Below are 16,869 nucleotides of genomic sequence, written 5' to 3'. Positions count from 1 at the left end.
AAGTACCTGTCCTAGGACGAAGCACTCCTGTCTACGGCCCCATCTGGGAATCCGTCAAAACCAGTGAGCTGCTTGCTAGGAGCATGGAACCCGATCAAGTCCCTTGAGGTGAGTTCTGCGATGCATCCGGTTCCAGCTTAAGACTGGCCTTGGCCTCGTCAGCAGAGCCGGGCACCCGTGACTGTCCCCACATGGCCCAGGTGCCTCTGCACAGGTGTGGAGCTCCTCCAAACCCAAGATTGGCCCAGTCCCAGTGAGGACGTCTTTTGTGTGCTGGTGGCCGGCAGGCCTGCCCTGGCCTCGCTCACTTGGCTTCCCTTGCTGTGACTGTGTCCCGCTGTGGTTGAGATGGCGCCGAGCCCAGGTGGGTGGCCCCCTGTGTTGTCCACCTGGGGTCTATCTCCCTGGGTTCACCTGGCACCCCCACCCCGTCCTGATGAGAGATGGGTCTCTAGGTACCGAGTGCCCACTGTAGGTCGGATGCTCCGGGGAGACAGGCCCTGCTTTCTGCAGCTGCTGGTTACTGGGGCGGGGGGGCCTCCTGCCCGGGCTTCCGCAGCTATGGGATGGGGGCATGCTGCCCTCCCTGGGGGGCTGGGGGAGGGGGATGCCAAGAAGCATCATAACAAATGTAGTTTTTTTTTTTTTTAATTTAAGTCTAAAGAGAGTTCCCTTTCTTTCCTGCCCCCTAATTCACCCACTTCCCTTTCCCTTCTATAGGAAATTAATTTTCCTTGAAAAGATGGGTGAATAACGTTTATCTTCTTTTGCTAAATAAAATTCCCTCGTCGGGGCGGGGGGGCGCCTGGCTGGCTCAGCCGGAAGAGCATGATCTCAGGGTTGTGAGCTGGAGCTCCACATCAGGTGTAGAGATTAATTAAAAACCTTTAAAACCCAAAAAACCAAAAGCTCTCCCTTGGTTGTGCCCCCGGGTTTCCCTATAGGCTCTCCCCAGCCCCAACCCATCCCCTGCAGACCCCGTGTTACCCAGAGGGTACTCTGTTCACCAGCTTGGGGCCTTTACTGTCCCAAGCATTTGCCTAAGCCCCGCAGATCTGTGAGGCTGTGGATACTGGGAAGTGAGGCGTCCCCCCGCCTGGAGGTGCAGAGACGTTCTGGAGATGCCGAAGCTTGGGCTGATGGGAAGGAGCCAGGAAAACCGCACTCGGGGTTTCTGAGGGGTCTGAAGGGCGGGGCGGGATACCACGGCCCCCCTTCATTCCCCCATGGCTGCCCGAGCACCTGCTGAGCCCTCGGTGCTAGGCCCGCCCTCCCTGGGCCAGGAGGGATCCCAGCAGGACAGACGTGGGCACACACACAGAGCACTTAATGGACATTTATTTTGCGGACGTTCACAGGCGATGGTAGCGGAAGAGCTCTTGCCGGCACACTGGGCACGTGTGCTTCACGTCCATCAAACTGCCCACACAGAAGGGGAGGAAGCAGCATCCCAGGACGCACCTGCAGCCGCAGGAGCAGCGGGGGGTGGGGGCCAGCCTTGAGGTTCTCCCCGGGGGCCCCCTCTGTCCTTGCTCCTGCCTGGCCACCCCGTGCCATGTGGCCACCCCCCCAACCCAGCGGGCCCCGTCCCCGTGGATGTACAGGGCCCCTGCGGCGGCGAAGGTGGGGGGCACTCACCCAAACACAAAGAGGCCAGTACACAACAGCCAGGTGATGACCCCTGGGACCGGGCTGGTCACTGTGATGATGTAGTTCCCACAGTACCGACATACGGACCGTACGGGGGTGGCAGACCCCATCCTAGGCAAGCTGGTGAACACCGCTGGGGGTGGGGGATGGCAGCTCAGGCCCCGGCCCCCGCCTTGCCCTGCCGGTGTCCACCGCTGGCTGGGCCCTACTGCGTGTTCTCCGTGCTCCCCTGCGCGTCAGGTCCCCCCGGGGGGGGGGGGGCGGCGGCTCCGACCTCCCCCCACGGTCCCATTTCCCCCCACCCACTGCCACCAGCCTTCAGGACCCAGGGGCCCCCCTCTGTCAAGACACCCTGTCTCCCCTGGCCAGGACACGCAGGGAACTGGGGAGCATTTCTGGGTTTGAACCGGGCCCCTACAAATCAGCGAGCTCTCCAGGATAGCGTGCTCGTCCGTCCCCTTTCCGGGGTGTCCACGACATCAGCGGGAGTGGCTTTGGGACCCCTGCCCTAGGTAAAAAGCTCCGACACTTGGCGAAGCGTGGTGGGAAAGCACAAAGCCGAGAACCCGCCTGCTGGCCTTCTCGTGCCTCCCTCCTGCATTTGCACCGTGGGGCCAAAATACGTGCTTAGCTGTTGAACCACCACAGCCATTTCTACAATCTTGGGTGTGCGGAGAAAGGAGGACGCTGGTGGTGGCTGAATTTAAGAAAACAGTCCCAGCGAGCTTTAGTGTTCTGGCCAAGGGCTCGGGGGACCGGTCTGGACAGGCTGGCTGGAGCTTCTGGTCTTGGGGTGTGCCAATCCCTCTGGGGTCGGGGGTGAGGGGGAGCAGGGATCTGGAGTCCCAGAACCTTGGCAGGCAGGGATGCAGACTCCCTGGTTGGGCAGGGAGCTAAGGCAAGAACCGTGTGGCTAATATGGGCATCCCTAATGGTCTCTCCGGCAGTGGCGGCGGCGGGGGTCTTCTTCATCCTGCCCACTGGCAACGTATAGCCCAGCCCTGTAGCACTTGACCCTGGGAGACCTCTGAAGTGTCCTCAGTTCTCTGGCACCCTTGTGAACCTGGGCGGCGGGGGCTGGGGGGCTGCCTTCCCCTCCTCCGGTTGGGGGTGGTGCATGGCAGAGTAGGGAATCGGGTTTCACCAGGATTTCACTCCCAAAGCCTTCCCTGAGCGCCCACCATGGACCAGCCCCCTCCACCACTGATTTCCCATCAGAGACGGGGCAGCACCACCCAGTGTGGGGGTCACACAGCAGTGGGGTCCGTGGAGAAGGGCTTTCAGAGGAGGTGCTGTTGGGGCAGAGTCTTGGTGAGTGGGCAGGGCGGTCTGAGCCTGAGCCCAGGAGAACGAGGAGGGGAGGGGGGTAGAGGTACTCACCCGGCTGAGCGCCCGGGGGGCCTTGGATGTACAGTGGGGGAAGAACTGGAGTTCCTGGAGGAGGAGGAGGCTCTTTGGGAGAGAGGAAGGAAACACACCCTCAGATCCCATGGCTCGCTCCATGCCAGGCACCGAGCTGACGGCGTGACCAGCCCGAGGGTGTCACCCATTTTACAGGAGGGCAAGCTGAGGCCTGGAAAAATGAACGTGAGTGGCTGAGATTTGAACCCAGACGTTTCCGGCTCCAACTGTGCCCTCGTGTCCTAGGATGTACGAGCTTCCTGGACGCACTGCCGGGAAGCTGAGGATACAAAAAGAGCACAGGCCCCATAATCTCTCTTTAAAAAAAAATATTGAGGGGCGCCTGGGCGGCTCAGTCGTTAAGCGTCTGCCTTCGGCTCAGGTCATGATCCCAGGGTCCTGGGATCGAGCCCCGCATCGGGCTCCCTGCTCGGCGGGAGGCCTGCTTCTCCCTCTCCCACTCCCCCTGCTTGTGCTGTCAAATAAAATCTTTAAAACAATATTGAGCATTTGTCATGTGCCAAACTCAGCTAACCCTTTGACATACCTCATTCCACTGACTCTTGCCAAAACACCAAAGAGGTAGCCATGTGGTACCATTCCAATTTTGCAGATGTTGAGACCAGGCTCAGAGAAGTTAAGTAACTTGCCTGAGGTCACCCCGTAGGTACGAAAGGTGAGGATGCCCATGTCCAGAGCACACGCCACCGTGTGTTAAGCCCCTCGCCTCTGGACAGGACAGCTCCAAGAGGGGCAGAGTTTCATCTACTCCTTCCGAGAAGGACTGTCTGGGCCCCAGGTCTGCCCACATTGCTCCCAACCTTGGTTCCCTCCTGCCCCACCAGGGGCCTTCCACACCGTGTGAACAGCCCATCTGGCCCCCAGCTCCCAGCCCTTGGTTGATGGATGGGGGTCCATTTCCGTGTCTATGGGGAAGCACACGGACCCTTCGCATGGGGACCTGCCTCTCCCAGGTTGGGGGCCTCGTGGCTTGAAGGGGGCAGCTTGGGGTCCCCCCACCCACAGCCTCTTCCCACAGTGGGGACAGCTGGAGCATAGGAAGCCCCTCCTCGCTTTTTGCCACACAGTCTAGACTCCTGGGGGGCAGGTGCCCCCAGCAGCCCTGCCTGAGGCTGGGTTTTGTACCCATTTTACAGGTGAGGAAAAGTGAAGGCCGGGGTAACCAGTCACCCGGCCTCACAACTGAGTTAGCAGCTGCCGGCCCTGCACCAACCAGCTCTTAATCCTCGCAACTATTTTCCAGATAGAAAATGGATCCAAAGAGATAGAGTGACTTGGCCAAGATCTCATCAGCAGGGCCAGGACCCCCCGACCCCGCCAACCCTGCCAGCCTGGGCTGTGTCTGGCCATGAGGGTGGGCAGGGGACAGGAGCGGCAGGTCATACCTGATATGAGGGAGCCATTAGTCTTCCTGGACTTCTTTTTAACACTTTAAGAGAGAGTAGGGGATGCTGGGTCCCACGTTGGGTCCCACGGTCCCCGGGTTGGTGGGGGACGGCAGGAGGACTGGATTCAGCCCCAGCTGAGCAAGGGGACCCAGAGTCTCCTCTCCTGCTTCCCGTGGGCCCCGAAGTCAACTTGTCACCGGGAGGGGGGGTGGTACTCCTACCTTGGGGAGGGTTCCATCTTGGTGCCCTGGGTGTCCTTTGTTCCAGCAACGGTATCCGGGCAGCGTAGAGTTCCGGGCTCTGAGCAGCCGAGCGCTTGTCTCGAGTCCCCATGATGCCGCCTGGTTGCCCTGGGACCGGAGTGCGGACCTCCCTGGTGCCTCTGCCCAGGCCTGGCTCAGGTGGAAAAGGCATTGTGATGTGTGTCCTCGGGGCCAGGGCTGGGCTCTGTCACCTCTCTCTGCAGGAGGAGGGTGGGGCCTCCCAGGGCCTGGCGTGGGAAGCCGTCGGAGGTGGCCCTTCTCCCCCCGGGGCCCACTGACCTCCCGGGGGGGCCCGGCCGAATCCCGCCCCGCCTTCCTGGGGCGCAGGGGCCGGCAGGGGTGGTGGTGGGGGGCGACCAATGCGGAGACTTAAAAGCAGGAATCCTGCGACAGCTAGTGATTCTCTGAGGAAGTCATCTGATGCGCGTGAACAGGCGGCTGTGTGGGTGGCCGCGTCCCGTTGAGAAAGGTACGGAGCACACGGGTACGCACTATATACACACGTGCACACACGTACGTGGTGTCCCCTCACGAGTCCCACCGCCTCCCTTGCCTGGTTAGCTGTGAGTCTGGGCAAGATGCTGACTTTCTCCAACCCTCCAACCCCTGGCTTCCTCAGCTGTAAAATGGGGATGCTAGTTGCTCCTTAGAGGACTGTTAGGAGACCATATGAGACACAACCCAGGTACTGCGAATGAAGTGAAGATGGTGTCAGTACTGCAGAAAGATGACTGGCCGGAATAGCCCAGAAGAGACACGCCCAATTGCAGAGGGCAGCCTGTGTGTCCAGAGCTGGTTCGGGGATTTAGCTAGGAGTCACGGCCAGTGAGGACAAGGCTTGGCCAATAAACTCTGTCACAGAACATCGGGGAACATTCCAAATGGCCCTGCTCGCCCCTCAGATGGACAGAGACCAAAAGTGATGGCGAGTCTGGGGGGAGGTGAGTCTTCCCATAGGGACCCGATAAGGGGGATCTGGTGATAAGTCGCACACTTACAGATGTGGGACCCTTGGACCCAGCAACACTCTTCCTTGAAATCCATCCCAAAGACAGACCAGCAAAAGTATCAAATGACGTTGGGACAAGGCTATTCGATGCAGCAGAAAAGACTCAAAATAACCCAAATGTCCATGCAGAGCTACTCAGAAACTACCCAAAATGAAGGAGGGAAGGAAGGAAAGAGAGCATGAGAGAGAAAAGAGAATACATTTCATATATTCCTATGGCGTAGTCTCTCCAAGATACATTGCTAAAAAACCAAGAAGTTATATATATAACTATATATATATAGCGTGTGTGTGTGTGTGTGTGTGTGTGTGTGTGTGTGTGTGTGTAAGGAAACGGGAAGGGATATATATAATTTCCAAGATGATCCTCACCACCTATAATGTAGGAACTCAACAAATGCTTATTAATTGAATAAATACAAATAAAATTTCCAAAACAAAAGAACGAGTTTTTAAAAACTAAAGGAGTGTGTACTCTATGATCCCATTTATATGGACTTCCTGATAAGACAAAAGTCACAGAAGCAGTAAGAACAGTGCTTGCCAGTCAAAACTGACGTTGAGGGAGAAGGGGTGGAGGCAGGTTCTCTCTATGCCTTGCTTTATAGGTTTGACTTTGGAACCATATCATTACTTTTACTAATTTAAAAGGAGACATGGACAAAAGAAAAAAGCAACAGCGAACAACGGACGGCAGCGGAAAACAAACAAATGTAGCCATATATCAAGATTTCTTCCACGGGACACAAAGCACAAGCCATAAAAAAGAAAAACTTCAAGGACGACTTCATCAAAGCACCTGCTCTTCAAAAGACACCGTGGGGGAAGAAAAAAAGCTGAGCCACAGGCAGGAACACAGTATTTGCAGTACACGTGTACAGAATATAAAAGAACTCCAACTGAACGATTTTAAAAAGTGCAATGTTAAAAGTGGACAAAAGACCCAAACGGAGACACCTGGGTGGCTCAGTTGGTTAAGTGACTGCCTTCGGCTCCGGTCATGATCTCAGGGTCCTGGGATCGAGTTCTGTGTGGGGCTCCCTGCTCAGCTGGGAGACTGCTTCTCCCTCTCCCTCTCCTGCTCTCTCGCTCTAATAAACAAAATCCTTTAAAAAAAAAAAAAAAAAAAAGAGCCAAACAGACACTTCACAAAAGAGAACATGGCTGTGGCTAATACATACATGAGAAGGTGTTCAGCATCTCTAGCCTCCTAGGAAATGTGAAAACCAAAGGGACCTCTGGTTAAATTTTTAAAAACAGACAATCCTAAGTTTCGACAAGAACGGGCAACAACTGGAACCCTTATACGCTGCTGGTGTGGGTGCGAAATGCCGCATCACTTTGGAAAGCTGCAGTTTCTCATAAAGGTAAACGCAAGCCCGCCTGTGACCAGCAATTCCACTTCTGGATTTTTGCCCAGGTGAGACAAAAACATATGTCCAAAAAAAAAAAAGATAAAAAAAGACCCGTATGAGAAGATTCATAGTAGCTGTCTTCCTAATCGCCAAAATTTAGAAACAATCCAGATATCTGTGAACAGGTGAGCGGATAAACATTTATAACAAGGAATACTGCTCAACAGCAAAAGGAAGGAATTATCGATGTACTTGGTAAGATGCGTGTGTTGTCAAAAAATGATTTTGACCAAAAGAAAAACCCTGACCTAAAACAGTACATAACTGGTGATTCTACTTATTTGCAGTTCTAACGCAGACCAAGCTGAGCCCCAGTGAGGGAACTCAGAACAGTGGTTGCTTCTGGGGTGGGAATGGAAGGTTGACTGCCAAGGGCACACTAGAATTTTCTAAAATGATGGAAAGATGACTGTCATGACTACTTAACTATTCATTTTTCTAAACTCCTGGAGCTTGCACCCCTGGATTGTTAAAAATGTCAAAAACTAACGTGAAGTAGTGGCAGAGATGACAAGTACTCCAAATTCTCATCATCTGTCATCAGTGAGAGCATCCAAAGTCTGGAAGTTTCTTGCAAAACTAAACATAAACCTGTCCTATGACCCAGATACATTAAGCCTAGGTGTTTCCTCAGGAGAAGGGAGACATGTCCGCACAAAGACATAAAGGCTCCTAGCAGCTTTGTTTAAAATAGCCCCAAACTGGGTGCCTGGGTGGCTCTGTCAGTTAAGCGTCAGACTTGGCAAAGGTCACAATCTCAGGGTCATGAGATTGAGCCCCACGCTGGGGCTTAAGAGTCTCTCCCTTCCTCCCTCCCTCTCCCTTTGCTCCTCCCACTCCCCCCCTTAAAAAAATAATAAAAAGAAATTAGTCCCAAACTAGAAACCACTCTGGTGCCCATAGACAAGAGGATGGATAAACAAACTATGGTATATTCACAGGCTGCAATACTACTCACCAATGAGAAGGCACCATTCATGCAACCACGTAAACGAATTGCAAATGCATTGTGTGAAAGAAGCCTCCCACAGGAGTGCGTACTGTATGATCCCATTTATATGGACTTCCTGATAAGACAAAAGTCACAGAAGCAATCAGAACAGTGCTTGCCAACAGGGGTGTGGATTTATTAACAGAAAGGGCTTGAGGGAACTCTGGGCTGGTAGAGACGTCCCATGTCTTGACAGGGGTTGGCATTACACAGGTGTATGCACTACTCAAAACTTGCAGAACGGTACGGTGAGTTTTGTGTCTTTCATTACAAACCTTTTCAAAAGCTGCAGATAAATACTGAATTCTGGTTAATGACCTATGGAAGCTGAAGTGTTCAGGATTAAGGTGTACTGATGTCTGCAGCTCACTTTTAAAGTCATTGAAAGGTAGAAAGGGTTGATGGATTCTTAGATGGATACATCTGTGAAAAAACAAATCTTGCAAAATGGCGACAGGTGTAGGATCAAGGTGGTGGGTCTGGGGTGTTCACAATTATTTCCACTTTTCTGTACGCTTGCACATTCTTTTTACAATAAAATTAGAAGGGGGCAGAAAAGAAGAAATCTCTAAAAGTGGAAAACAAAAATGAATGTAACTTGTATGTCAATTTGATGGCAGAACTGTACAGAGCAGACTTATTTAAACGAGGCAGCACAGTGCTGTAGTATTTATGGGCAAAATTATACTTGAGCCTCAGGATCACTTCTCTGAGATCTCTGCCCGCCCCAGGAATGGGCAGCAGCCTGACCCGGGTTAGACCAATCAGATCTCCTTGTGTAGGACTTTGGAATTGGGGCAGAAGTAGACCACTGGATTTCCGCTGTTTGCATGAACTATAGGCATTTAAACCTAGTGGCCGTGGGAGAGCTTTCAGTACCCACAGTTCTAGAAAGCCCGAATGGCACAGCTCACCCTTTTGTGATGGGGATGCAAAAAGCTTCATGACAACGGGCATCGAGAGGGAGAACGGGGACCATCGCTACAATCTACTGTATGGAGGAATAGAGAAGAGTAAGTGCTCAGTGAGCATCTGCTTTATATGTATATCACGTGTGCAGGCAGCACTACAACTGTCCCCGGGAGCCCACAGCGCCATCTGCTGGCCACAGTTATTCTAGGTGCCGGCTCCCACAGCGCCATCTGCTGGCCACAGTTATTCTAGGTGTCGGCTCCCACAGCGCCATCTGCTGGCCACAGTTATTCCACGGCCGGCTCCCACAGCGCCATCTGCGGGCCACAGTTATTCCAGGGGCCGGCTCCCACACCGCCAACTGCTGGCCACAGTTATTCCAGAGGCCGGCTCCCACAGCGCCAACTGCTGGCCACAGTTATTCCAGAGGTTGGGTTGCTCCAGCAGGGGACTGGGAGGGAGAGATTGGGTGTGTGCTCTCAGGCGGCACATCTTCCTCCTTAACGAGATCAACTTCCTCCAAGCATCAGCAACTCTCAGGATGCCAGCTGTGAGGCGGGGTAAACCTGAAGGTGCCGTCTTTGGGAGGGGCAGTCTGGGCACGCAGGTGGGGGTGCATGGTCTAACAGGTGCCCCATACATCATGAGTACAAGAGATTTGTGCATCATTACAACTGTTTCTCAGCTGATGGGGGAAAGATGCATCTTGAGGAAGCGCTTCCTTAATTCCCACAAAGGTGTTGTCGTCATGGGCATCACCTCTCTGGTGGGGGCCTGACTCCAGCCCCACCTCCTCAGCAGTCCCTCTGATCTCTCTCTCTTGCTCTCTTGCCAGTAACTGGCGCCCACACCCTAGAGTCTTGAAACCTCCGGTTTGGCATTCCTGCCCATGTGCCCAGTCCCTTTTGCCTCCACTTGGTGTCATCATCATCACTTCTCTATTCCATGGCAGGGTTGGGGGCATGTCCTCTGGAGCCTGTCCACACCCCTGTATGTGTCGGTGCCTGAGATTTAAGGTTTGCTGCATCCCCCAGAGCCTGGCATGCAGAAGGTGCTCAATTAATGTAGGTTGAATGTATGACTGAATGAATGAGTGAATGAACGAAGGAACAAATGAGCTGCATGCTCCTCTCATCCAGCACACCCCATTTGGCTTAAAATCCCCTGGATATCCTACCTCGGGAAACAGGGTCCTTGTATAAGGTTGAGGCTATACAAGATGCGGGACAGGGTTGGGTACAGTCTCCTTCTTGGGAGATTTTGGGGACGGCGGTCCCCCTCACACAGGGCTGAGATCCAGGCTGCGGCTCTGCACTGGGACCCTCTGAGGGTGAATGAATGAGGGAGCTGATGGGCTGGGCTCTCAGCATCGTTCCCCCCCCCAATCCTGGCCACCGCCACCAGGGGGCAGCATCAGGCTGCACGAGTCAGCCTGGCCTCCTCCCTCTGGGCTCTGGGGGCCCCGGGGTCCCCACCCTGCCCCTCCTCTGGAGTCCCACCTCCCTTCAGCGCTTGTCCAGTGCTCTTCAAGGCTGCCTTGGGGCTGAGAACTCCTGTCCTACCCTGAATCTCGCAGGCCAGGCTGGAAGGAGAGAGGGCATGAGGCCAGCCCAAGGCCACACAGCCAAGCTGTGGTGGAGCTGGCTTAGACCCCAGTCTCTGGCACCCAGACACGGGGCCCCCCGTGAGGGAGCCAGGAGGCCTGGCTGAGCTCCTTGGGGGCCCCTCTCTAAGGATCAGCTTTCCACCAGACTCAAGGGCTCCTGGAGGACAGGCTTTTGTTTGTTCATTTTTCACCTTTGAATCCCCAAAATAATGCCTAGCATAAAGGAAGCAGCTGTTAAAGTGTGGGCTCTGTCGCTCGCAACTGTGTGTGACCCCCAGCAGGCATCTCCACCCCCCTGCACGATGGGTCTGATAATAATCCTTGCTGCCCAGAAGGTTAGGAAAATTTCATAGACAGTTTTACCTTGTCGGCTGATCCTTTAGGCATGCCTATGTTCCAGTCTATTCCATCCTGCTCCAGGGCATTTGCACTTGCTGTTCTGCACCCGAATGCTCCTCCAGCGAGCTCTGTCTGGAATGAACAGGTTCATGTATTCGGTTACTTGGTCAGTGTCTGCTGACCCTAAAATGTCAGCTCTGTGAGAGCAGGGACCTCGTTAGTTTTGTTCATATTTGTCTCTCTAGGATCTATCACAGTGCCCAGGACACAGCAGGTGCTCAATCAAACTTTGTTGCATGAATAATGAATGAAAGATATCCATGTGAAGAACCTCACTCTGTGACTGGCACGTAGAAAGCTTGCAGTGCATTCACAATCAATAAAGTTAATAAGCAAGACAATAATAAGCAGAGTCATAAAAGCCAGGGCGGGAGGCAGGCCATCCCAGGAATGGCATGAGCCTGGACTTTTGGCAGCTGAGGTCCTGGGAGGCCCCCTGGTCCTCTCCTGCTGTGTGATCCTGGGCACCTTACTCACCCTCTCTGGGCTGTGCTATCTTCTTGAGCAATAAGGCTCTGCAGCTGGGGCCTGCTTAAAAGAAAAAGGCAATGCAACTCCTTCGTTCTGCTTCCTGCTCATCCTCTCCTCCCAGAAGGGCCCACCTCGGGCAAGGAGGTGACGGGAAGAGAAAGGACCCCGGAGGAATGAGTTGTTAACTGTCATTCTTGGGCAGGTGTGGCGTGGGGCTTTCCCCAGAGCCCTCCCTTCCATCTGCTGTGTCTGCGGGGGCACTGGGAGCCCTGGGCGGGGACTTGCTGGGTCAACTCGGGGCATCCCCTAACCTCTCTGAGCTGAATTTCCAGCTCTGCCAACCACCCCGTCTGCTTCCTCTTCCGCCCAGCCTGGGGCGAGCTGGGGGCTGGAGGAATGTGAGGAGGTGTGCACTGCCGGAGGCGCCTCACACCCAAGCCCCCTGCCCACCGGGGCCAGGAAAGAAAAGCGGGGGGTTCCTCCTGTTCTGTGTGCCCTTGGAGGCCCTCTCACTGAAGAGCAGGCGCCTCGATGAGAGGGGGTGACAGGTGCTTTCCTGGGTGGCCGCCATCCATCCTCTGCCCTCAGAACTCTAGGACAGAGCCCCCGAGGCCTGCCTGGTGGAGGAGAGGGGGACTTTCTACACAGAGAAAGCTTTTGGGGTCTGGGGGAGAGCCTCAGGAGCTGTGTGGCGGGGGTGCATGGTTATGCACGCTTTTGTCTGCGTGTGCGTGTGGGAAGATGCTGATGTTGCTCGTGATGTGGGTCCTGTTGGGTCGGGGGCGTGTCTCATCTGCATGATGTTTGTGTGCAGAGCAGGTTTGCACGTAGAGATATTTGTGTGTGTGTGAGTGTGTGTCTCCCTTCATCTGGGGTGGGCTATGTGTCTGGGACTTGCCATGTCTGTGTGTCTGCACGGGAGAGCTATGCAGACAAGGTATCTGGGCGTGGGGTGTGTGCACACAGGTGGGCTCCTGGGCCCATCTTTTTTCTCCTTCAGCTAGCAGGCATGGCCAACTGACTTGGACCCCGTCCTGAGCAGGTTCCAGCCTCAAGAGCTGCCTGGACCGGGTCAGCCCAGGTGCAGCACTCCACTGGCTTCCCCACCCAACTCCTTCTCAACTGCAGGCTCTCCTGGCTCCATTTTACAGAAGGGAAAACCTAGTCATCTGTCAGGCCCCTCATCCTTGACATAACTCACTGCATCCCGTGACACTGCTGCGGCCATTTCTTCAACGTGAACTTACTGAGCACCTACTATGCATCAGGCATACAAAACCAAGGGAGGCAGACAAGGTGCCTGCCCTGGGGAGCACACATTTTAGGGGTACCCTATTTGGTTCAGGGTGGGCAGAGGGTCCCCTCTTCTGAGGTGTGATGACCAGAAAGAGGCAGCCTGGGAAGATGTGGGGGAAGAGAGTATTGGGGAAAAGCTGAGGGAAAAGCATGTGCAAAGGCCCTGAGGTACCCAGTGGGGTTGCAATGGTGGGAGCAGAGGGACATGAGATTCGGCAGAGTGCTGAGACCTGGTAAGACCGCTTGGGGCTGCTACATGGACGGGCAGTGGCTGGAGGCAGACCAGGAACAGGGACGTGACTGTCCAGAAAGTAGCAGGCCAAAAGAGACAAAGAGCCTGCTCCAGCCCAGGGAGGCCCCTCTCTGAGACATCAGGGGTGTGTGTGTGTGTGTGTGTGTGTGTGTGTGTGTGTGTGTGTTATCCTGGGGGGGGGGGAGGGAATTCGGTCTAAATGGCGTGGGGAATGAGCACCTTGGGGTGTCACATGGCGACATTCAATCTCGGCCTGTCCAGTTAGTGCTGTGTGACCTTGGGTAAGTTGCATTGCTGATCTGGGCCCCATTTCCCCATTTGTAGAATGGGACGACAACTCTTCTGGGTTGCGATAAGGTTTTAAGAAGCTCAACTGTGCCGGTCACCAGCTCTGACACACGTTATGGTGTCTAGTGTGCCTGGCACATTGTAGGGAGAACTGGGCAGCTATTGTCATTACAAGGGTGACACCTAGATTTAAGCAAGAAGTGTTTTAAAAAGCAAATAAAAAAACATAATGCTTACAGTATCCCAGGCTGTGTCCTAGGCATCCATGAATTCTCTCACTTCTACAACACAACCACCTTTACTGTGATAGGTGCTGACGTTGTCCCCATTTTACAGATGAAAAATGGAGGTGCTGAGAGGGGGTACCTGTTGAAGAGACACCCAGTCCTTGAGGACTCCAGACCTGCCATTATCAACCCCAGGCATACCACCCCTGTCTACTACCTGACAGGTCTACACCTCCAGCTTGCTCACGCTCCTTACTGGAGTTTTCTTACGTGAAGTCAATCCGAAGTGTTAACAGCAGATGAGTCCGGCTTTCATTTAATGAGCAACAGGGAGTTACAGAAGGGTTTTGAGCAGGGGAAGGACATGGTGACAAAGATTCTCTCCCTGGCCAAACCGTATGTAGGTCCCTCTGAGCCCTCTGCTCTACTAGGTCCGAACGTGAGCTTCCGACCCTGTCCGTGGAGAGTCCGGTTTTGGCAAGAATCCCGTCAAGCTGGTTTAGCCAGAATTCCCTACCCTCAAGATCTCACCAAATTCCTCATCCCCTGCCACCTCCCAGGGGATGCCTGATTGCCTTGGCCTGTTTTCGTCTTCTGCAAGAATCCTGCCAGGTCAGCTTAGCCAGAATCCCCCCTTCCCTCCGAAACTTCCTCCTAGCAATTCCCCACTCGCTGACCCCGCTCTTTGGTTATATAAATCCCCACTTTTCCATGCCATATTCGGAGCTGAGCTCCATCTCTCTCCCTTAGGGCAAAGCCCCATAGCTGTGGTCCCTGCACCTTCACGACAGTCCTGAATAAAGTCCGTCTTACAGTTTTAACAAGTGTCATAAGTCATTTTTTTCTTTAGCAATGGTTGGATTTATGCTTTTGAAAGCTCACTCTGGCTGCTGCATAGGCACCGACATTAGGGGGAGGCACAAGCCATGGCAGGAGGCTGCTCCTCCTGGTGAGATGGAAGAGGCCCCAGTCATGGTGGGAAGGAACGGGGAGGGGGGAACGGGGGCAGGTGGGTGGAGGAGTCTCCGCTTCATCCCTGCTCTTAGACCTTCCCTGGCGGCCAGCACTCTTAAAGATGAGGCTTCCTAATGGAGACCCATAAATTTAGTCCACTCTGGCTCCTGTTACCATACCTCACACTCCCTCTCCTCTCTCCCTGAGTTCTAGCCCCACCACACTCCTGCCTCAGGGCCTTTGCACTTGCTCTAATCTCCCTCAGGAATGTTTTTTCCTTTGTCTAATTCCTGATCTTCCAGAAGATCTCAGGCCAACCAGCACTTTCCTGGCTTCTCCATCCCAGTGACTGTCCTTGCTGCGGGTACAGCGGGATTTTATACCATTGTGATTACTGGTTTAATATCTGCCTCCCCTCTTATTTTTTTTTTAAGATTTTATATATTTAGGGGCGCCTGGGTGGCTCAGTTGGTTAAATGACTGCCTTCGGCTCAGGTCATGATCCCAGGCTCCTGGGATCGAGCCCCGCATCAGGCCCCCTGCTCAGCGGGAAGCCTGCTTCTCCCTCTCCCACTCCCCCTGCTTGTGTTCCCTCTCTCACTGTCTCTCTCTCTCTGTCAAATAAATAAATAAAATCTTTTTTTTTTTTAAAGATTTTATTTATTTATTTGAGAGAGAGGAGAGAGCGAGAGAGCACAAGCAGGGGGAGCGGCAGAGGGAGAAGCAGGCTCCCCTTCGAGCAAGGAGGAGCAAGGAGCCAGAGGTGGGGCTCTATCCCAGGACCCTGAGATCATGACCTGGGGTGAAGGCAGATGCTTAACTGACTGCACCACCCAGGAGTCCCTGCTTCCCCTCTTAGACTATAACCCCCTGGGGCGGGGACAGAACCCACACAAGTTTTGTTTAGTCCCAGGCTTGGAACAGAGCTCAAGTGCAATAAATACTTGTCAGGTGGCTGAATAGATAATTGGTCCTTATTGGGCAGAAAAGTTAGGCCAGATCTCCTCATCTGCTGCTGGCTCAAGTCTGACCATTAGGCTAGTGCCATCGGATGGGGTCATGATGGTGGGCTGATGTCTCGGGTCGCAGGAGGCTCAAGCCATGACAATTTGGGAGAGAGAACTCCTCCCTGGGACTGGTCTTATCTGACAGGGCCGAGGGCAGGGCCCTCACTGCGCCACAGAGGCTTACCCAGCCCACCACCTGACATCCTCCTTATGCACCAGCCTGCTGTCTCAACAGGAGGTGACTCCTCCTGGGCGGGTACTGGGTGGGCACTTTTTACTTCTGGATGCTCAGCACCCCAGACAGAGCCTGGCGGCACACCCAGTGAAAAACTGTAGCCCAGAACTGCACCAAACTTGGGTGTGAAATTTTCAGAGACTGTGGTTAGTCGAGAACAAAGAGAAAGGCTGTTTCTGCTGCTGTAACAAAACCACCAGAGACTGGGTGGCCCAAGCAACAAAAATTGACATCTCACACAGTTCTGGAGCCTGGGAAGTCCAAGATCAGGGTGCTGGCAATTCCGTTCCTGGTGGAGGACCCTCCTCCTGGCTTGTGGACAGCTGTGTTCTTGCTGTGTCCTCAGTGGTCTCTTCTTTGTAGGCAATCAGAGGAGGAAAGGAGGGTGAAAGAGGGAGAGATTGAGAGGCAGGCAGTGCTGGTGGGCTTCAGCAGAGCCTAGAGTCCCAGGACAGTTCTGGGATCCCTCCCCCCTTCGGCCAACCTGAGCCTCGGTCCAGGGCTGGGCTCGCTTTTAGGGGCCCCTCTAGCTGCGACGCGCTGTGACTAGGTGGGGCCAGGGAGGTGTCACTTCTCTGTGCCTCAGTTTCCTCTCCTGTTACACGAGAGTCTTGTCATTTACCTGCACAGAGGACTCAAGGACTCTAGGAGTGCAAATTAAGAAAAAAAGAGAACAAATCAATAAATTTCACTTTTTGTTTTTGTTTTTCCTTCCTTTCCTCCCCTCTTCCCTTCAGTTCTTGGCTTGTTTCCCTTCTACCTCTCTTTTCCTTCTTTCTCGCCCTTCCCGGAGCTCTTTCTCTCCGCCAAGATGGAGGCGCCCCGGGCCTTCCGCATTCTGGAACGAAGGTCAGCTTCGGGCCGGACCTGCAGCGGGTGGTTAGGGCAGGGACCTGCACGAGCCCTCCACTCCTCTGGGGAGTTTCCCGACCTGCCGGGCAGCACGGGCGGGCAGCCCCCCGGCTCCCCCGCCAGCCGGGCGTCCCGCGCTCCCGCCAGTCCCGCGCGCTGACACAAAGCTCCCGTCGGGGCCGCCCCCGCGCGCCGCGTTAACCCGGCCGTCCAGCGCTCCGGCCCGCAGCC

The 16,869-nt window shown here is 54.4% G+C and overlaps 1 protein-coding gene across 8 annotated transcripts; it reads right to left on the bottom strand.

The window, feature by feature from the left end:
• Window positions 1-541: 541 nt before the first annotated feature.
• Window positions 542-16,810, bottom strand: LITAFD (LITAF domain containing). 8 transcript variants are annotated; one of them, XR_003522949.2, is made up of 12 exons: window positions 16,547-16,810; window positions 16,271-16,430; window positions 16,025-16,141; window positions 13,601-13,729; window positions 11,533-11,583; window positions 11,020-11,127; window positions 9,053-9,129; window positions 8,106-8,214; window positions 4,682-4,852; window positions 3,031-3,102; window positions 1,639-1,783; window positions 1,325-1,461 (listed from the first exon to the last, which is right to left on the bottom strand). XR_003522949.2 is itself a non-coding variant. In XM_027610425.2 (11 exons), exons 6-11 carry the CDS (start codon window positions 11,041-11,043, stop codon window positions 1,353-1,355), a joined length of 588 nt encoding a protein of 195 aa, XP_027466226.2. In that variant the 5' UTR covers window positions 11,044-11,127; window positions 11,533-11,583; window positions 13,601-13,729; window positions 16,025-16,141; window positions 16,271-16,430; window positions 16,547-16,810; the 3' UTR covers window positions 542-1,352. The 8 variants fall into 8 exon arrangements, 6 of the variants coding, with proteins under 6 accessions (XP_027466226.2, XP_027466221.2, XP_027466224.2 ...); XR_003522948.2 differs by lacking the exon at window positions 9,053-9,129 and adding an exon at window positions 5,722-5,874; XM_027610425.2 differs by lacking the exon at window positions 9,053-9,129 and having other exon boundaries at window positions 542-1,419.
• Window positions 16,811-16,869: the final 59 nt, after the last annotated feature.

The sequence above is a fragment of the Zalophus californianus genome, chromosome 10, assembly GCF_009762305.2.
Source record: "Zalophus californianus isolate mZalCal1 chromosome 10, mZalCal1.pri.v2, whole genome shotgun sequence".
Classification (NCBI taxonomy): domain Eukaryota; kingdom Metazoa; phylum Chordata; class Mammalia; order Carnivora; family Otariidae; genus Zalophus; species Zalophus californianus.
Note: the sequence above shows the minus strand (reverse complement) of the source record. Positions and strands in the feature narration are given on the sequence as shown.

Bases quoted from the DNA above. Each gene is read 5' to 3' on its own strand.
- LITAFD (XM_027610420.2), bottom strand. From the start codon at position 11,043: ATGCCTAAAGGATCAGCCGACAAG. The intron at 8,215-11,019 runs GTAAAACTGTCT...TTGTCTTATCAG, and splicing joins CTAAAGGATCAGCCGACAAG to GAAGTCCATATAAATGGGAT. The intron at 3,103-4,681 runs GTAGGAGTACCA...TCTCTCCCAAAG, and splicing joins AAGATGGAACCCTCCCCAAG to AGCCTCCTCCTCCTCCAGGA.